General features: G+C 43.6%; 1 protein-coding gene across 2 annotated transcripts in view; it reads right to left on the bottom strand.

Annotated features, from left to right (window-relative positions):
* The window catches only part of kcnh5b (potassium voltage-gated channel, subfamily H (eag-related), member 5b), a 99380-nt gene that overhangs the window by 54801 nt on the left and 22100 nt on the right, over nt 1-22479 (bottom strand). For both annotated transcript variants that reach the window (XM_035743024.2, XM_035743025.2), the window contains exons 5-6: nt 21830-21966; nt 13639-14031 (exon numbers count right to left, since the gene is read on the bottom strand). In XM_035743024.2, the coding sequence (XP_035598917.1) occupies nt 13639-14031; nt 21830-21966 (530 nt within the window). The remainder of the gene's footprint in view (nt 1-13638; nt 14032-21829; nt 21967-22479) is intronic.

Here is a 22479-nt window from a genome sequence, read left to right as displayed (position 1 = left end):
CAAAGTCAGAACATCTGCTGTCTCAGCCAGTGCCTGTCACCAAGGGAGTACCCCAAGGCTCGATCCTAGGCCCCACGCTCTTATCAATTTACATCAACAACATAGCTCAGGCAGTAGGAAGCTCTCTCATCGATTTATGTGCAGATGATACAGTCTTAAACTCAGCTGGTCCCTCCCCGGATTTTGTGTTAAACGCTCTACAACAAAGCTTTCTTAGTTGTCCAACAAGCATTCTCTGCCCTTAAACTTGTTCTGAACACCTCCAAAACAAAGGTCATGTGGTTTGGTAAGAAGAATGCCCCTCTCCCCTCCGGTGTGATAACTACCTCTGAGTGTTTAGCGCTTGAGGGAGTCACCTCAAGGCTGCTTCTGACTGTTCTACCACAGATGCCGGGAGGGCTAGCTCGGAACATTTGAAAATTGATTTTAAAGAACTGATTTTAGCATTAAAAGACTTCAAAAAACGGCCAATAATTTCAGGTCCAGTACCATTGTTGGGCCGCGGGTGTGAAAGATTCAGCAGACTGCTGGCATTACACATCTGGCTAAAAGACTATTGTAGCTCTGCTGGAGTCACTTTTATTAATAACTTTGACACCTTCTGTGAACAGAAGATGCTCTACAGGAATGACGGAGTCCATCCACGCATTTCAAGGCTGTGTTGAAACAATGACTGGTAAATGATCCAAGACCAGCTCAGTCACCATTGTGACAATGAGTCGTCATAATTCTGCATCAAATGTACATGATCTTAGGGGCATTGGCAAACACAATGTAAGTAATTTAATTTATGTACCCCTAATTGCACCGAATACATCTGTTTATCCTACAGCTATTGTAAGCAGTAATCATGAGCCTATAAACCAGAGTTACACTGTTAGCACTGAGACGGTGTGCAATAGTAGGAAGACCACTTTATGCAGCTCACCCTGCACTATCAGCTCCAATGTAAATAGCATGAGTAAGTCTACCTCTGACAAGCTTCCCAGTAAAGCATTAAAAACAATCAAGCAACCCAGATAAGTGCTAAAAATAGCCCATATTAACATATGCAGCCTAAGAAACAAGGTCCATGAAGTTAATAACTTGCTTGTAACAGATGACATTCATATTCTGACTATCTCTGAAACTCACTTAGATAATACATTTGATGATACAGTGGTAGCAATAGAAGGTTATAACATCTACCGAAAAGACAGAAATGTCAACAGAGGCGGTGTTGCAGTCTATATGAAGGACCGCATTCCTGTAAAGCTCAGAGACGATCTAATGTTAAATACTGTTGAAGTAATATGGCTACAGGTTCATCTTCCTCACCTAAAGCCCATTCTTGTGGGAAGTTGCTATAGACCACCAAGTGCTAACAGTCAGTATCTGGATAATATGTGTGAAATGCTTGATAATGTATGTGATAAACAGAGAAGTATGTTTTATGGGTGATTTAAATATTGACTGGCTTTCATCAAGCTGCCCACTCAGGAAAAAAACTTTTAACTGTAACCAGTGTCTGCAACCTGGATCAGGTTGTCAGTCAACCTACCAGGGTAGTTGCAAACAGCACAGGAATTAAATCATCAACATGTATTGATCACAGTTTTTCTAACGCTACAGATATTTGCTTTAAAGCAGTATCCAAATCCATAGGATGTAGTGATCACAATATAGTAGCCATATCTAGAGAAACCAATGTTCCAAAGGCTGGGCCTAATATAGTGTATAAGAGGTCATACAATAAGTTTTGTAGTGATTCATATGTTGATGATGTGAAGAATATTTGTTGCTCGGTGGTGTGTAATGAGGAGCAACCAGATGCTGCATTTGACACATTTATGAAAGTACTTATTCCAGTTACTAATAAGCACACACCCATTAAGAAAATGACTGTAAAAACTGTTGAATCCCCTTGGATTTATGAGGAATTTAAAAATTGTATGGTTGAGAGGGATGAGGCAAAAGGTATGGTAATTAAGTCTGGCAGCCCAACTGATTGGCAAACATACTGCAAATCAAGAAATCATGTGACTAAACTAAATAAAAAGACAAATAAACTACACTATGAAACAAAGACAAATTATATAAAGAATGATAGGAAAAAGTTTCAGGGCACCTTAAATGGAATTTTGGGAAAAAAAGCCAACTCTTCGTTACTGTTATTGAATCAGATGGCTCATTCATCACAAAGCAAACAACTTTAATGACTTTTACATTGGCAAGATAAGCAAACTTAGGGCGACATGCCAGCAACAAACGCTGACCCGACACATCCAAGTATATCGGACCAAATTGTGAAAGACAAGAATTGTACTTTAGAATTCCGTAAAGTCAGTGCGGAAGAGGTGAACAAATTATTGTTGTCTATCAACAATGACAAGCCTCCAGGGTCTGACAATCTAGATGGTAAATTACTGAGGATAATAGCAGATGATATTGCCACTCCTATTTGCCACATCTTTAATTTAAGCCTAATAGAGAGCGTGTGCCCTCAGGCCTGGAGGGAAGCTAAAGTCATTCCATTACCCAAGAATGGTAAAGCCCCCTTTACTGGCTCAAATAGCCAACCAATCCGCCTGTTACCAACCCTTAGTAAACTTCTGGAACAGATTGTGTTTGATCAGATACAATGCTATTTTACAGTAAACATATTTACAACAGAATTTCACCATGCTTATAGGGAAGGACACTCAACATGCACTGCACTTACACAAATGACTGATGAATGGCTGAGAGAAATTGATGATAAACATATTGTGGGGACTGTTTGTTAGACTTCAGTGCAGCTTTCGACATTATTGATCATAGTCTGCTGCTGGAAAAACGTGTGTGTTATGGCTTTACACCTCCTGCTACAATGTGGATAAAGAGTTACTTGTCTATCAGAACACAGCGGGTGTCCTTTAATGGAAGCCTATCAAATATAATCCAGTTAGAATCAGGAATTCCCCAGGGAAGCTGTTTTCTGGCTTTAAAAAAAAAATACTAACTACATGCCACTGACTTTGAGTAAAGCCAGAGTTTCCATGTATGCGGATGACTCAACGCTATACACGTCAGCTACTACAGCGACTGAAATGACTGCAACACTCAACAAAGAGCTTCAGTTAGTTTCAGAGTGGGTGGCAAGGAATAAGTTAGCCCTAAATATTTCTAAAATTAAAAGAATTGTATTTGGAACAAAACACTCAGTAAACCCTAAACTTCAACTAAATCTTGTAATAAATAATGTGGAAATTGAGCAAGTTGAGACTAAACTGCTTGGAGTAACACTAGATTGTAAACTGCCATGGTCAAAACATATTGATGTAGTAGCAGCTAAGATGGGGAGAAGTCTGTCTATAATAAAGTGATGCTCTGCCTTAACAACACTATCAACAAGGCAGGTCCTACAGGCCCTAGTTTTGTCGCACTTTGACTACTGTTCAGTCGTGTGGTCAGGTGCCACAAAAAAGGACTTTGCGATTGACTCAGAACCGGGCAGCACAGCTGACTCTTGGATGTACACAGAGAGCAAATATTAATAACATGCATGTCAATCTCTCCTAGCTCAACGTGGAGGAGAGATTGACTTCATCACTACTTTTATTTATGAGAGGCATTGACATGTTGAATGCACTGAGCTGTCTGTCTAAACTACTGGCACACAGCTCGGACACCGTTGCATACCCCACAAGACATGCCACAAGAGGTCTCTTCACAGTCCCCAAGTCCAGAACAGACTATAGGAGGCACACAGTGTGACATAGAGCCATTACTACATGGAACTCTATTCCACATAAAGTAACTGGCGCAAGAAGTAAAATTAGATTTAAAAAACACCTTATGGAACAGCGGAGACTGTGAAGCAACACAAACGTTGGCACACACACACAGACACACACACACACACACACACAGACACAGACACAGACACAGACACAGACACAGACACACAGACACAGACACACACACACACACACACACACACACACGGATTTAGTACTGTAGATATGTGGTAGTGGTGGAGTATGGGCCTGAGGGCACACAGTGGGTTGTGAAACCTGTGAATGTACTGTAATGTTTTAAAATTGTATAAACTGCCTTAATTATGCTGGACCCAAGGAAGAGTAGCTGCTGCACTGGCTAATGGGGATCCATAATAAATACAAATACCTCACAAAAACTTGGGAGTATGGCTAGACGGTTCACTGTTCTTCTCTGAGCACATATCTAGACTTGGTTTCCTCTATTGTAACCACTCCTCTTTCACCCCAATTTGTTCTTAACTGACTTGCCTAGTTAAATAAACGTTGAATAAAAGTAACATCTCCGCTATCACACCCAACCTGGATCTATATTTGGTTTTAAGGTAGACGAGAGCACTGAATCCAGCTTCACACATATATTGTATGAGCCGACGAAGGGTATCGTTGGTTTTATTCTGCTTTCAAGACAACTGGGACCTTGGAAAAGTAGGAGGTCAAATCATGACATCAGTGAGCTTCAGTTCGGAAAGTCAGAGTCCTAGAAAGAGACCTGAGTTCCCAAGTTGCAATTCCAAGTTGGATGACCGTTCAAAACTATTTTTCCCAGTCTTTGCTAATCTTCTTCAGAGTTCCCAGTTGCTTTAAACGCACTAAAGTCGGAAGTCTGAGATTTCCGAGTTCCCAGTTGTCGTGAACGTGGCATTAATTGCTCAGAGGGAGATGGCAGGGTATTCCCTTTGAGTCAGGAACCAAAACTCCTCCATAGTGACCCGTGAATACAATTGGTCACATGACAGCTCAATCAGCTGTTCAATTTCACCTACCGGCATGTCAACTGAGCAAGGATCACAGTCAAACAGATTGTGAATGACAACAGTTCCTCTCGATAACCACCAAGCCTCGGTGTGAAATAGACCATTGTCATGCTCTGATCTTAAATCTCCAAATAGTTTTGTGAACAGGTGTGTGCACAGTAGATGTGGTTTGATGTAGTTTACAATCAAAGTTACCTGCTGCAGTATTTCTCAGAGTTCTGTGCTCAGCTCTTTTGCCACCAATTGCTATTGGTGTATCATACAATGCATCCATATCGCAGAAGGAGACATATTAATAACAAGAGTGCAGAGGCCTGCCTGCCGTCCCGCCATAGATGGAGACCCATCTGTGCAAAAGCCCACCATTCGATCCCATGGAATCTGTTTTTCATCAATTTAGCCACTCAGCACACTGAACATCCCCTGTGCCGTTTCATGCTCCGGAATCGTGAGACAGAACAATATGTCCTTGTGAATAACATCCCCCGACATATACAGCGAACATAAGTCAAAGCATGGGCATCTCGGCCCTCACAGCTAACATCGATTTGCAGAGCATAAGCTGTGGAGTTTTTGAGTCGTTCAGTCATGATTGCTAGCAAAACCACAAATTCTTCATTTATCAGTTTTATCTGACAAAGGTATTGATGTGAGTTTCTGTGCCTCTGCCTCCCCACACATTGTTTTCACCATATAAATTGCGTCCGGTAATATCAAAGTCACTGCAATAGTGTGTGGCTTCATAACGTAGGGGCCTAGCCATTCACCGCGGGAATGACTCAAGTGCAACGGTCAAGTGCAGCCCTTTCCCATGATCTAAGGGCACTCTGGTTGAATGGTATCTTTGAAATTTGATTAATTTTCAATTACATTTTTAAGGTTAACCACATTACAATAATTTTCAGATACAAAGACAATATTAGAATATATTAGTTAACCTTTATTTAACTAGGCAAGTCAGTTAAGAACAAATTCTTATTTACAATGACGGCCTACTCCAGCCAAACCCGGACAATGCTGGGCCAATTGTGCTCCGCCCAATGGACTCCCAATCAGAGCTGGATGTGATACAGCCTGGATTCGAAACAGGGTGTCTGTTGTGACACCTGTAGCACTGAGATGCAGTGCCTTAGACTGATGCGCCACTCGGGAGCCACATTTTGCAGCTATTACAGCTGCAAGTCTCTTGGGGTATGTCTCTATAAGCTTGGCACATCTAGCCAATGGAATTTTTGCCCATTCTTCAAGGCAAAACTGCTCCAGCTCCTTCAAGTTGGATGGGTTCCGCTGGTGTACAGCAATCTTTAAGTCATACCACAGATTCTCAATTGGATTGAGGTCTGGGCTTTGACTAGGCCATTTCAAGACATTTAAATGTTTCCCCTTAAACCACTCAAGTGCTGCTTTAGCAGTATAATTAGGGTCATTGTCCTGCTGGAAGGTGAATCTCCGTCCCAGTCTCAAATCTCTGGAAGACAAACTGTTTTCCCTCAAGAATTCCCCTTTATTTAGTGCCTTCCATCATTCCTTCAATTCTGACCAGTTTCCCAGTCCCTGCCGATGAAAAACATGGTGTTCTCGGGGTGGTGTTCTCGGGGTGATGAGAGGTGTTGGGTTTGCGCCAGACATAGTGTTTTTCTTGATGGCTAAAAAGCTACATTTTAGTCTAATCTGACTGGAGTACCTTCTTCCATATGTTTGGGGAGTCTCCCACATGCCTTTTGGCGAACACCACGCTTGTTTTCTTATTCCTTTCTTTAAGCGGTGGCTTTTTTTCTGGCCACTCTTCCGTAAAGCCCAGCTCTGTGGAGTGTACGGCTTAAAGTGGTTTTATGGACAGATACTCTAATCTCCGCTGTGGAGCTTTGCAGCTCCTTCAGGGTTATATTTGGTCTCTTTGTTGCCTCTGATTAATACCTTCCTTGCCTGGTCCAGGAGATATGGTGGGCGGCCCCCTCTTGGCAGGTTTGTTGTGGTGCCATATTCTTTCCATTTTTTAATAATGGATTTAATTGTGCTCTGTGGGATGTTCGAAGGTTCAGATATTTTTTTTAGAACCCAACCCTGATCTGTACTTCTCCACAACTTTCAGAATAGGTGTATATATACTGAGATCATATGACCGATCATGTGACACTTCAATTGCACACAAGTGGACTTTATTGAACTAATTATGTGACTTCTGAAGGTTGCACCAGATCTTATTTAGGGGCTTCATTCCAAAGGGGGTGAATACATATGCACGCACCACTTTCCTTTTTTTTTTAACAACTTATTTTTTAAATTTCACTTCACCAATTTGGACTATTTTGTGTATGTCCATTACATGAAATTCAAATAAAAATCCATTTAAATTACAGGTTGTAATGCAACAAAATATGAAAAATGCCAAGGGGGATGAATACTTTTGCAAGGCACTGTGTATATGTACATGTATTTTTTCTTCAGGATTTTTAAAATTCTCCCGTGACCCCATTTTCATATCAGGCGACCACACATGGGGTTGCGATCCCTAGCTTGCAAACTGCGGTGCTTAGATAACCCTTACCCAAACCCCCACAGCCCTAAGTACTCGGCTAATGCTTACCCACACCCCCACAGCCAGCCTTAGCGCTAGGCTAATGCTTACCCATACCCCCACAGCCAGCCTTAGTGCTAGGCTAATGCTAATCCACAACCTCCACAGACAGCTTGAGTGGGTGCTAATAAAGCTAAACCAAGCCTCCACAGTGCTGAGGGCGAGGCTCCCCTGGGCCTGTCAGATTGTTTTTGTTCATTGCAACATGCATGGCACATAAAAAGGTCACGCTGGATTAGCCAGTGCTGGCATGGCCCCTGCAGACAGGAAAAATGCGTCTGAGTGCACTTTACTAGGGCTCTGTGCCAGCAGGTAGCAGCCCAGACTACAGGGGGCTGCCTGCCCCCTCCTCCTCTCCAAGCCCACTCCTCCCCTCTAAGACCTCAGGGAACCTCAGCAGTCATCAGCACACTGCAAAGAAACCTTGTGAATGTGATGCCTTGTACACAAGCAGGATTCTGTGTGTAAAATATCTGGATGTCGATTCTTCTGTTGTGTTCTATGACATCATAAAGCATCCCCCTCACTATAGTGTACATCATGGGTCCCCAATTACATTCAGCTGTGGACCGATCTTTTCTTGAGCAGATGGTCAGGGGGCTGGAACATAGTTATAAATCATTTGTACACTGCACATTGACCGCAAGAAGTCCAAACATATTTAATATTTGACAAAAACATAATCATTGGAAACATTGATTACATTTGGATACGATCACATGTGTCTCTCTATTTATGCGTTGGAATACTTTAGGGCTGGGAATTGCCAGGTTCTTCACAACACAATATTAACATGATACTTAGGTGCCGATACGAAATGTTTGCGATTTGATAATGTGATTTTTTTGCGGTTCGATGTTCCAAACATATCGCTCACCATATGTCTGCTGCAGAGGAACAAGAGAGATCCCTGAGAAGTGTTTTGATCAGTCATGGAAATAAATGTGATGAAAACAAAATGCTTCACTATTTAAATAGAAGATGGAGAACAAGCTATGAACTAAAAATACTGGCGTTTTGGTGCAGGTACTGCCGAATAGTGCAAAACTAATATTGCGATATTGTCAAAACTAATATTGCAATCTATCGTCAAAACGAATATTGCGATATGTAACTGGATAGATTTTTCCACCATCAGTAGAATACATGATTTCCTGGTGATTTTAGTCTTTTAGGTGCAACAAAAAATGTTGCTCTGAAAACTTGGGTGGACAAATAAATGAACACTTGGGGAACACTAGCGTACAGCGAATAAAACTCAACATATATCAAAGCACCTGCAGCAACTAAAGACATTTCAATGTGTAGCAAAGCACTTGGTATTCTGCATAGCACCTGATTTAAAATCAACTATAAAGCCACAATGTTGAAAGGCAAAAACTGTCATCACAATGTAAACCTCCAGAGAAAAAAGGGCAAAATAACAACCCAGACATAAAATAAAATTATCCTTATTATCTCTTCCTGTTTGACATCTCTTTGTCTTTCCCTGTCATTCTCTCTCTCACCTCTCACTCTCTACCTCCTCTATTATATTTGATATGTTCTCCCACTCTACACTGCATGATTCAGAGTGACGGTAGGTCTTGGGAACACACTACAATACACTGTGCACATTGGTCACCACACCCGGGCTGTACATTACCCTTTTCCCTCAATATGAGCTCACATCTTGACACAGAGACAAATCATCACTTTGAGTTTTGTGGTTGTGCATTTGAATCCTATTGATTTCCTATCAGCCCCTCATGGCTGCTCTTGCCCCTCCCCGTCTGTGAGCAAGTGGACCTCACAGCCACATCCCAGCAGGAGCTCTCAGAAACTATCAGGCCCACCTGAGAAAACCCACAGAGACACACAAACCTGAACTAACATATAGCAGGAGACCATTCACCTACTGCATCCTGAACAGACACCAATACAAGACATAGTTCACGTCTTCACACTAGCTTCAAATAACAGCAGGGAACGAGTTCTCTTATTCTAGAAACCTGGGCACATCAGCCATCAATACAGAAAACATGTATTTTATATAACCTACAGTCAATGTTCCCTCTAAGCTGCTCACACAGCTCCCCTCAGACTGCTGCTGCACAGACTCAATATCAGCCCGGGCAGAAAAGCACTAGATTGAACTTCACTCAACTTCTAGATTTTACCCCTTTAGTTAACACTATCAACATTTCGCTCTGCTGTGGGAATTGTGCTCGAATCAACGCAATATTAGTCACTTTCAATGTAGCATAATGAAACAAAATAAACTATCCAAGACATGGTATGGAAAACGAAGTGTGAAATAGATTTTACTGTAGGCAGAGCACATTGGAGTATGATTCTATTGCATTGACATGCACAACTCCGGCCTATACTCTAAACAGACAGGTGCACCGTAACCAATCAGAGCTGCAGTAGGCCAATAGCCAGTGGCATATGTGGAACTGAACTGTGTTTAGGCAACAGTATGAGTGGTCATGAGTAGATGTGCTTGTTTTGAGATCAAAGTGAGAGCTGCATGTAGCCACGTGTGCACAATTGTTCATATTCTTTGCTAGTTAGTGAGTTATTAGCCCAGTTATAGCAACACTGGGTGAGTGGTTTCCTCCAACAAGAGCCCAAAATGTTTGCCTTTCTAGCCATCTTTGAGAAGCAAGTCAGGTAAAGAGCTTATTTAAGTCTTAAAGGGGAAGTGTTGTGTTTTGAGATGGTCTTGAATAAGCTAAGTAGCCAATAGGCATATAAGTAGCCAATAGGCAGAGTGTAGCATAATTTGTCTGATTCTCTGTAATAATGGCATGGGAATAATAATACATTTTATTTTGTAAAGTGGTTTCTTGCATCAAACAACACAACATTTTCAGTTACATCCTTATCTGAAGGACAAGTGGAGCATGGCAAGCCAAAACCTGCGGACTCTCCTTCACCGCAGCCAACATGAGTAAAACATTTAAACGTGTTAAACCTCGCAAGGCTGCCGGCCCAGACGGCATCCCTAGCTGCATCCTCAGAGCATGCACTGATCAGCTGGCTGGTGTGTTTACAGACATATTCAATCAATCCTTATCCCAGTCTACTGTTCCTACATGCTTCAAGAGGGACACCATTGTTCCTGTTCCCAAGAAAGCTAAGGCAACTGAGCTAAATGACTATCACCCCATAGCACTCACTTCCGTCATCATGAAGTGCTTTGAGAGACTAGTCAAGGATCATATCACCTCCACCCTACCTGACACCCTAGACCCACTCCAATTTGCTTACAGCCCCAATAGGTCCACAGACGACGCAATCGCAATCACACTGCCTTAACCCATCTGGACAAGAGGAATTCCTATGTAAGAATGCTGTTCATCAACTACAGCTCAGCATTTAACACCATAGTACCCTCCAAACTCGTCATTAAGCTCGAGACCCTGGGTCTCGACCCCGCCCTGTGCAACTGGGTCCTGGACTTTCTGACTGGATGCCCCCAGGTGGTGAGGGTAGGTAACAACATATCCACCCCGCTGATCCTCAACATTGGGGCCCCACAAGGGTGCGTTCTTAGCCCTCTCCTGTACTCCCTTCTCACCCATGACTCATGACTGCGTGGCCATGCACACCTCCAACTCAATCATCAAGTGTGGTGTCAGGAAAATAACCTCACAAGCAACGTCAACAAATCAAAGTAGATGAAACGGCAGAGGGAGCACCCCCCTATCCACATCGATGGTACAGTAGTGGAAAAGATGGGAAGTTTTAAACTCCTCGTCATACATATCACAGACAAACTGAAATGGTCCACCCACACATACAGTGTGGTGAAGAAGGCCCAACAGCGTCTCTTCAACCTCAGGAGGCTGAAGACATTTGGCTTGACACCAAAAACACTCACAAACTTTTATAGATGCACAATCGAGAGCATCTTGTCGGGCTGTATCACCACCTGGTATGGCAACTGCTCCACCCACAACCCCAAGGCTATCCAGAACACAACACATCACCGGGGACAAACTACCTGCCCTCCAGGACACCTACACCACCCGATGTCACAGGAAGGCCAAAAAGATCATCAAGGACAACAACCACCTGAGCCACTGCCTGTTCACCCTACTATTATCCAGAAGGCGAGGTCAGTACAGGTGCATCAAAGCTGGGACCGAGAGACTGAAAAACAGCTTCTATCTCAAGGCCATCAGACTGTTAAACAGCCATTACTAACATTTAGTGGCTGCTGCCAACATACTGACTCAAATCTCTAGCCACTTTAATAATAAAAAATTGGATGTAATAAATGTATCACTAGTCACTTTAAACAATGCCACTTTATATAATGTTTACATACCCTACATTACTCATCTCATATGTGTATACTGTACTCTATATACCATCTACTGCATCTTGCCTATGCCGTTCGGCCATCGCTCATCCATATATTTATATGTACATATTCTTATTCATTCCTTTACACTTGTGTGTAAAAGGTAGTCGTTGTGAAATTGTTAGATTACTTGTAGATTTTTACTGCATGGTCGGAACTAGAAGCACAAGCATTTCGCTACACTCGCATTAACATCTGCTAACCATGTGTAAGTGACCAATAAAATGTGATTTGATTTGAAGCCCTGCATGTTTTTTTCTAAAGTCTCATGGAATGTAGGCCTACATTGAACACCACACATTGGCTCCTACTGTAGGCTGAACGATGGAACAGCTGTTTTCATGTTAAAATGTTATGGGATGCATTTTCTCAAATGTTTTATGGTAGGCCACTCTGGTATGCCTACATTATGATAAAGTAGCCACATGAGCCTACATGGCCACTGTTAAAACAGTAACAGCCTCAGTATTCACAGTAAACACGCGCCGGAAGTTGCACAGAATATTCAAGTTGGTGCTCAACAGACCTGAAATTTACTCAGTGCTGAACAAATTTGAGGGAACATTGCCTACAGTATACATAACCTATTTAAACATGTATTTTTTATAACCTTCACAGCAAAGTACAGTATCATTGACCTGGATACACAAACACACACTCACTCACTCTCTCCTAAAACATGTGTTTTATGAGCTATTCTAATTAAATGACCGTGATGGAGCACCTATCATTGAACTCTAGAAAAGCAGTAACACAGTCCATAAGTTTTTCTGTTTAAAATCCAATTAATTGTGTTCTGTATGATTGGGTTGAAGGAGTATTGATAATTGCTTCTCCTGGAGGACTGAAAATCGTCTAGAGCTCATCAGGCAAAGTGGTTTTGACAGAAGCCCACATTTCTGGATTTCAGAGCCGACATAAGAAGCAACTGTTAGAAGTACAACTGACAAATACGTACAACTTAGACACTTCATAGAGGGTCAGAAGAAAGTCGATAAACTACGTTTTCAAATGACTGAAGTTGATAAACTATTTAAAGAATCCTACCGTTCGGAGAAGTTTAATCTCCATATATATTCTATTTTATTGAACAGAAGTGCCTCATCCTATGCTGCGTTGAGACATGTTTGGGAGAGAGACATTGGACATGCATTTGGTGAGGAAGAATGGGCTTCTATCTGCAAAAGGGTCTACCCCAAATGCATACGAGCTAAATTTCCCATTTTTTCGTAGAACCTACTTTACACCTGTCCGCCTTCACAGAATGTATTCCAATGCAACACATTTCTGTTTCAAATGTAAACAGGATACTGGCACCTTCATGTGCGTTTTTTGGTACTGTAGCATAATCCAGTCTTATTGGAATGATATTCACTTACACATACAGTATATCTTGGGTAGATAATTAGCTTTTTCACCAAAGTTAAATTTTGCTCTATTTTGATTGTAACGTCATGTTTGACCCTGACTCTGAACATCTGTTCAATACCCTTGTTTACTTAGCCAAAAAATGTATATTGTTATTATGGTCCACACCTGAAGTACCATCTGCGAGAATGTGGCTTTCAAGCTTCTGCTATGCAAGCTCTAGAGAAATGTACATTTGATTTACACCAGAGGTCTGATACATTTTGGAAAATGTGGTCTCCATTGTTGTCCTATGTAGAAAACCTCCCATAAATGCCCGTGTTATAATTGTAATGTTTGTATACATTGTTTTCTCTCCGTTTTATGACTGCCTTTTTGTATAATGTTTTGCTGTATCCTTATTTATTCCTTTCATTGTACTTAGTCATTGCACTTTGTTTGGTTGTCTATGTAACCCCTATTAAAAGAAAATAACATTCTAATCAAAAGATAATTACAAAAAAGAAATACAATTTCAAAGATCCTAAACCATCACCACCCCTTCCCCGAGCCAGCCTACCATACCTCATCCACATTCTCAAAGGCATTGATGATGTCATAGGGCAGGCAGGACAGCAGGTCGATGACGAACCAGGTCTTCAGGTAGTTCATCCTGATCAGCTTGGGGTCTGAGATGACCTCCCCACCGGGCCCCACGAAGGTGGTGTGGAAGTTGAGTACGATGTCCACCAGGAAGATGACATCTACCACGCTGTCCAGCACCAGCCACACGATGTTGTTCTGCTTGGTCTTGAAGGACACGTTGTAGGGCACCATGATGGCCGTGTAGAAGGTGAGGACAAGGATGACCCAGTCCCAGGTGGTCTTGAAGGTGCAGTAGTGGAGGATGATGTGAGGGGGAGTCTTAGGAGCCTCCTGTTTGTACTGGGGGAGGATGTCTGAGCCTAGCTGGAGAACCTGAGCGCACACAGAGAGATGGAGAGAGAGAGAGAGAGAGAGAGAGAGAGAGAGAGAGAGAGAGAGAGAGAGAGAGAGAGAGAGAGAGAGAGAGAGAGAGAGAGAGAGAGAGAGAGAGAGAAAGAAAGGGACTGACAGTTATAGGAGGAGGAGACACTTTCCATGTTAAAGTTGATTGTTCATATCTCATACAGACTATATCAGGAATGGGGCTTCCAGACTCCATGTTATAAAAGTGGGTTGGGTGCTCGCTGAGAAGATAAACAGAGGCTACAATTCTCATCTAATCCTCATCATCAGATGTGCCAATCAAACAGGCCTCAGTCAAGACCAGAAGCGCTGTGCAAAATGAGAACTTCAATTAAGCACACAAAAACCTTCTCAGAGAAATAGCAGCACATCTGACATTCCGCATACTCAATATGAGACGTCAGATGCTCTTCAGATGAATCACCTGCCTAATCTATTGAATGTTCCCCAGATATTACAAACCCACTCAGACATCGTGTTATTGGTTATGTAAATGAGAAGAGATAGTAAAACTCATCCTTCTTTACAGAGGTTTGATTTAGTCTTACCTCTCTGTCTGAGAGAGACAGGTAGGGGTAAGCAAATCACAAAATCCAAATCACAATCCCCTTTGCATGAATTGACAGTAAGTATAATTTCATGTTGATACATTTAATTTGGAAAGTATTCAGGCCCCTTCACTTTTCCCACATTTTTTTACGTAACAGCCTTATTCTGAAATTCATTCAATAGTTTTTTCCCTCATCAATCGACACACAATACCCCATAATGACAAACAAAAACACGTTTTTAGAAATGTTTGCCACTGAAATATCACATTTACATGAGTATTCAGACCCTTTACTCAGTACTTTGTTGAAGCACCTTTGACAACAATTACAGGATTGAGTATTCTTGGGTATGACACTACAAGCTTGGCACACCTGTATTTGGGGAGTTTCTCCCATTAATCTCTGCAGATCCTCTCAAGCTCTGTCAAGGTTGGATGGGGAGCGTTGCTGCACAGCTATTTTCAGGTCTCTCCAGAGATGTTAGATCGGGTTCAAGTCCGGGCTCTGGCTGGGCCACTCAAGGACATTCAGAGACTTGCCCACTCGTCCATTGTCTTGGCTGTGTGCTTAGGGTTTTGTCCTGTTGGAAGGTGAACCTTCGACCCAGTCTGAGGTACTGAGCGCTCTAGAGCAGGTTTCATTCAAGGACATTTCTGTACTTTGCTCTGTTTATCTTTCCCTTGATCCTGACTAGTTTCTCAGTCCCTGCTACCTCCCTGACCAAGGCCCTTCTCCCCGGATTGCTCAGTTTGGCCAGCTCTAGGAAGAGTCTTGGTGGTTCCAAATGTCTTCCATTTAAGAATGATGGAGGCCGCTGTGTCCTTGGGGACCTTCAATGCTGCATAAATGTGTTGGTACCCTTCCCCAGATCTGTGCCTCCACACAATCCTGTTTCGGAGCTCTACGGACAATTCCTTCAACCTCATGGCTTGGTTTTTGCTCTGACATGCACTGTCAACTATGGGACCTTATACAGACAGGTGTGTGCCTTTCCAAATCATGTCCAATCAACTGATTTGACCACATATGGACTCAATTCAAGTTGTAGAAACATCTCAAGGATGATCAATGGAAACAGGATGCACATGAGCTCAATTTCAAGTCTCATAGAAAAGGGTCTGAATACTTGCATAAATAAGGTATTTCAGTTCGTTTTTTTTATACATTTGCTAAAAGTTCTAAAAACCTGTTTTCACTTTGTCATTATGGTGTATAGTGTGTAGATTTATTTTTTAAATCAATTTTAGAATAGGCCTGTAACATAAGAAAATGTGGAAAAAGTCAAGGGGTCTGAATACTTTCCGGATGCACTGTAGATGTCGTTCATCGGTACTTACCAAGGGGGCAGGATTGAAAATCCAACACTAAGGTTTATGTCAAATAATCCACTGCCCTGAAACATCAATAGATGACTTAGGACAGTTAGACAGCCAGGTAAGGTCACTTAGCTCAGGAAAAGATAAGGTAAAGTGAACATGGCTCGTCCCAAAACAAGTCGTCTGAGTTTCCAGCAGACGGAGACAGTGAAAGTGCTCGCGGCACACTGCCTCCGTCTCACTGCTATGCATGCAATATTAATGATGCCCAGTACAGCCTCAGCCCACAGCGAACTGTACAAGATCATTAGCCAGCAAGAATCCTCTCATCCGGAAGCAGTCTTTATTGTCGCGGGCGACAGAGGACAGAGAAGGCAGACTCAGTGCTGCAGGACCGTTCTGAGAATAGTGATTGGAATATGTTCAAAGATTCACCCACCAACATTGTGGAATATACATTGTCAGTCACAGGCTTCATTAGTAATTGTGTTGATGATGTTGTACCCACAATAACAATCCGGACATACCCTAACCAAAAACCCTGGTTGAACATAGATATCCGTACCTTGCTGGGAGCCCATACTGCCGGATTAAACTTGAATTGATGTTTAACATCTCAGACTCGCAACGCATGTGGCAAGGACTACAGACTATCACAGACTACAAAGGCAAATCCAGCCCACCGAAGCCTCCCTCCCAGATGCATGCAGCGACCCCCCAAAAAAACGACTTCGTAAAAGAGGGAAACGTAGCGGTCTTCTGGTCAGACTCAGGACACGGGCACATCGCGCACCACTACCTAGCATTCTTCTTGCCAATGTCCAGTCTCTTGACAACAAGGTTGATGAAATCCGAGCAAGGGTAGCATTCCAGAGGGACATCAGAGACTGTAACGTCCTCTGCTTCACCGAAACATGGCTCACTGGGAAGACGCTATCCGGGGCGGTGCAGCCAACGGGTTTCTCCACGCATCGCGCCGACAGAAACAAACATCTTTCTGGTAAGAAGAGTGGCGGGGGCGTATGCCTCATGACTAACGAGACATGGTGTGATGAAAGAAACATACAGGAACTCAAATCCTTCTGTTCACCTGATTTAGAATTCCTCACAATCAAATGTAGACCGCATTATCTACCAAGAGAATTCTCTTCGATTATAATCACAGCCGTATATATCCCCCAAGCAGACACATCGATGGCTCTGAACAAACTTTATTTAACTCTTTGCAAACTGGAAACCATTTATCCGGAGGCTGCATTCATTGTAGCTGGGGATTTTAACAAAGCTAATCTGAAAACAAGACTCCCTAAATTTTATCAGCATATCGATTGCGCAACCAGGGGTGGTAAAACCTTGGATCATTGTTACTCTAACTTCCGCGACGCATATAAGGCCCTGCCCCGCCCCCTTTCGGAAAAGCTGACCACGACTCCATTTTGTTGATCCCTGCCTACAGACAGAAACTTAAAGAAGAGGCTCCCACGCTGAGGTCTGTCCAACGCTGGTCCGACCAAGCTGACTCCACACTCCAAGACTGCTTCCATCACGTGGACTGGGACATGTTTCGTATTGCGTCAGATAAAAATATTGACGAATACGCTGATTCGGTGTGCGAGTTCATTAGAACGTGCGTTGAAGATGTCGTTCCCATAGCAACGATAAAAACATTCCCTAACCAGAAACCGTGGATTGATGGCAGCATATGAGTGAAACTGAAAGCGCGAACCACTGCTTTTAATCAGGGCAAGGTGTCTGGTAATATGACCGAATATAAACAATGCAGCTATCCCCTCCGCAAGGCTATTAAACAAGCTAAGCGTCAGTACAGAGACAAAGTAGAATCTCAATTCAACGGCTCAGACACAAGAGGCATGTGGCAGGGTCTACAGTCAATCACGGACTACAAGAAGAAACCCAGCCCAGTCACGGACCAGGATGTCTTGCTCCCAGGCAGACTAAATAACTTTTTTGCCCGCTTTGAGGACAATACAGTGCCACTGACACGGCCTGCAACGAAAACATGCGGTCTCTCCTTCACTGCAGCCGAGGTGAGTAAGACATTTAAACGTGTTAACCCTCGCAAGGCTGCAGGCCCAGACGGCATCCCCAGCCGCGCCCTCAGAGCATGCGCAGACCAGCTGGCCGGTGTGTTTACGGACATATTCAATCAATCCCTATACCAGTCTGCTGTTCCCACATACTTCAAGAGGGCCACCATTGTTCCTGTTCCCAAGAAAGCTAAGGTAACTGAGCTAAACGACTACCGCCCCGTAGCACTCACTTCCGTCATCATGAAGTGCTTTGAGAGACTAGTCAAGGACCATATCACCTCCACCATACCTGACACCCTAGACCCACTCCAATTTGCTTACCGCCCAAATAGGTCCACAGACGACGCAATCTCAACCACACTGCACACTGCCCTAACCCACCTGGACAAGAGGAATACCTATGTGAGAATGCTGTTCATCGACTACAGCTCGGCATTCAACACCATAGTACCCTCCAAGCTCGTCATCAAGCTCGAGACCCTGGGTCTCGACCCCGCCCTGTGCAACTGGGTACTGGACTTCCTGACGGGCCGCCCCCAGGTGGTGAGGGTAGGCAACAACATCTCCTCCCCGCTGATCCTCAACACGGGGGGCCCCACAAGGGTGCGTTCTGAGCCCTCTCCTGTACTCCCTGTTCACCCACGACTGCGTGGCCACGCACGCCTCCAACTCAATCATCAAGTTTGCGGACGACACAACAGTGGTAGGCTTGATTACCAACAACGACGAGACGGCCTACAGAGAGGAGGTGAGGGCCCTCGGAGTGTGGTGTCAGGAAAATAACCTCACACTCAACGTCAACAAAACTAAGGAGATGATTGTGGACTTCAGGAAACAGCAGAGGGAACACCCCCCTATCCACATCGATGGAACAGTAGTGGAGAGGGTAGCAAGTTTTAAGTTCCTCGGCATACACATCACAGACAAACTGAATTGGTCCACTCACACTGACAGCGTCGTGAAGAAGGCGCAGTAGCGCCTCTTCAACCTCAGGAGGCTGAAGAAATTCGGCTTGTCACCAAAAGCACTCACAAACTTCTACAGATGCACAATCGAGAGCATCCTGGCGGGCTGTATCACCGCCTGGTACGGCAACTGCTCCGCCCTCAACCGTAAGGCTCTCCAGAGGGTAGTGAGGTCTGCACAACGCATCACCGGGGGCAAACTACCTGCCCTCCAGGACACCTACATCACCCGATGTTACAGGAAGGCCATAAAGATCATCAAGGACATCAACCACCCGAGCCACTGCCTGTTCACCCCGCTATCATCCAGAAGGCGAGGTCAGTACAGGTGCATCAGAGCTGGGACCGAGAGACTGAAAAACAGCTTCTATCTCAAGGCCATCAGACTGTTAAACAGCCACCACTAACATTGAGTGGCTGCTGCCAACACACTGTCATTGACACTGACCCAACTCCAGCCACTTTAATAATGGGAATTGATGGGAAATGATGTAAATATATCACTAGCCACTTTAAACAATGCTACCTTATATAATGTTACTTACCCTACATTATTCGTCTCATATGCATACTTATATACATACTGTACTCTGTATCATCGACTGCATCCTTATGTAATACATGTATCAATAGCCACTTTAACTATGCCACTTTGTTTACTTTGTCTACATACTCATCTCATATGTATATACTGTACTCGATACCATCTACTGTATGCTGCCCTGTACCATCACTCATTCATATATCCTTATGTACATATTCTTTATCCCCTTCCACTGTGTATAAGACAGTAGTTTTGGAATTGTTAGTTAGATTACTTGTTGGTTATCACTGCATTGTCGGAACTAGAAGCACAAGCATTTCGCTACACTCGCATTAACATCTGCTAACCATGTGTATGTGACAAATAAAATTTGATTTGATTTGAGATGAGCTTAACTATGCTCGCTTCGAGGCAGACAATACCGAGCCATCCAGGAACAATCTTGCTGATCTGGACAACCAGGTGCTTTCGCTTTCATAGGCTGATGAGGAAAACTCTCAAAAGAGTAAATACTCACGAAGTTGCCGGCACAGATGGCATCCCTGTCCACGCACTCAGAGTGTGTGCTGACCAGCTGTCTTCTCTGACATCTTTAACCTGTACCTGTCCCAGGCTGTAGTCTCCACCAACTTCAAGGAGACCACCATCACCCCAGTGGCCAAGAAAAATAAGGTGACATGCCCAAATGACTATCATGCCTTCGCACTCACCCCGGTCATCATGAAGTGCTTCGAGAAGCTGGTCATGGCCCACATCAAGGCCAGCATGCCAGGCACACTGGACCCATGCCAATTTTCCTACCACTCCAACAGATTCACGGAAGATGCCATTTCCATCGCTACTCAAACGGCCGTAACACATCTGAGAATGTTGTTCATTGACTACAGTCTAGCATTCAAGACTATTGCTCTCTCCAAGCTCGACACCAAGCTCAGAGCCCTGGGTCTGGACACCAGCCTATGCAAATTAATTCTGGACTTCCTGACCACAGGCTGTGATGATTAGCAACAACACCTTCTCTACAATGACTCTTAACACAGGGGTCCCCCAGGGGTGTTTCCTCAACTTTCTGCTGAACTCCTTTTTCGACCACGACTGTGGCTTTGCACGACACCAACTCCATCATCAAGTTTCCTGACGACAGCTTAGTTGTAGGCCTGACAACCAATAATAACAAGTCAGCCTATAGGGAGGAGGTAAGTGAACTGGCATTGTGGGGCCAAGACAACAAACTCTCTCTCAATGTCAGCAAAACAAAGGAGTTGATTGTCAACAGGACTGCAGTAGAGAGACTTAAGTTCCTTAGCATCTACATCACCGACTGCTTGACATGGACCAACAACACCACCATTCTTGTCAAAAAGGTGCAACAGCGTCTCTACTTCCTGAGGCGGCTGAAGAAATTCGGCATGCCACCCCGGTTCCTCTCCAAATACTACCGCTGCACCATTGAGAGAGTCCTGACCAGTTCCATCACGGCCTGGTACAGAAATTACTCCGTCCATGACCGCAAGGCCCAGCACATCACTTGGATCGTGCTCTCACCCATCCAGGACATCTACTCGAAACAGTGCCTGAGGAAGGCCCGCAGCATTATCAAGATCCCCCACACCCCAGTCATGAGCTGTTCACTTCCTTACCATCTGGCAGATAGTATTGGAGCATGAGGTCTGATGCCAACCGGCTCAGAGACCGTTTCTATCTACAAACCATCAGACTGCGGAACACCCTTCACTGGACTGACCAGCTGCTCTTTTCCGCACCTTAGCACACACACTCACTCACTCACGCACACACCCACACAGACATCCACACATCCACTCATATACATTTATGCTTCACACACATCACAACTGCTGCCAACAGACTTATTATAATACTTCACAATTTAAACACTTGACCGGCAATCCTCCCTTCTTCAAAACACATGTAAATATTGGACTATAAATTGTGCCTTCTTATGTTATACTTATGGTGTATAGCAAGAGTATCCCGTACATACGGCTAATAAAACCTTAACGTACAGTATGTATGGGGAGGTGTGTGTTTGTATGTGTGTACAGTCAAACATTAGGTCAATCAATTTTCTACCTAAAAGTCCTCTCTTGTATCTGCTCTTCTGTTTGTTATAAAATAAAATAAAAAGTTTTGGCCATCTCTGTTTTTCTCTCTGTTTAGCCCCTGTATGTTAAGTCTTAATAGTCTGTCCTCTCTCTCTGCATTAGGCGCAGGACCTGAATGTGATGGAAGAGGTGATCAGGATGATGATTGTCTGTCTAACTCCCTACACCACAACCCTAACCTGGTTTACTCCCAGCTCTACATGTGACACAGCACTTACCTCTGCCAGACGGGACTGCTTGGGTTGGCTGACTTCATGGCTGCTCATAGGAGTGAGCTGCTGTGGTGTGGTATGGTGGCTGGTGTTGCGGTTATTATGTGTCAGTGCCCGTGTCAGCCGTGCAAACTTGGTCCATCCTGCAGACATAAAAAACATTGACACATTTAGCACAGCTTGGTCATGTGGAAAGGGTACATAAATTATATACACTTTGAGAAACACTGAAAGCATACGCTATTAACCATACATTAATACATGACTTCATCTAAAGATGACCGTTATCTTGTTGTAAAACCAGCAGCTATGGATTCAAAGTCACAGTGATGATGTAGGCACTAGGCATGCACAGCAAAGTTCTCGGTCTTCTGTAGCTCAATTGGTAGAGCATGGCACTTGCAACACCAGGATAGTGGGTTTGAATCTGGGGACCCAGTATGCACGCATGACTGTAAGTTGCTTTGGATAAAAGTGTCTGCTAAATGGCATATATTATAACTACAGCCCCACTCTCACGCTGGCTGTATAAACCATAATAATGTGAAGACTGTACAGGATGAAATATAAGATCAGTCAAACCATTTCAGGTGCCATTACCACAGAGAGAAACAGGGATTTGAAATAGTCCTCAGCTCCAGGGTCTCTAACCTCAT

The sequence above is a fragment of the Oncorhynchus keta genome, chromosome 29, assembly GCF_023373465.1.
Source record: "Oncorhynchus keta strain PuntledgeMale-10-30-2019 chromosome 29, Oket_V2, whole genome shotgun sequence".
NCBI classification, from domain to species: domain Eukaryota; kingdom Metazoa; phylum Chordata; class Actinopteri; order Salmoniformes; family Salmonidae; genus Oncorhynchus; species Oncorhynchus keta.
This window is presented reverse-complemented; position numbering and strand designations above follow the sequence as displayed.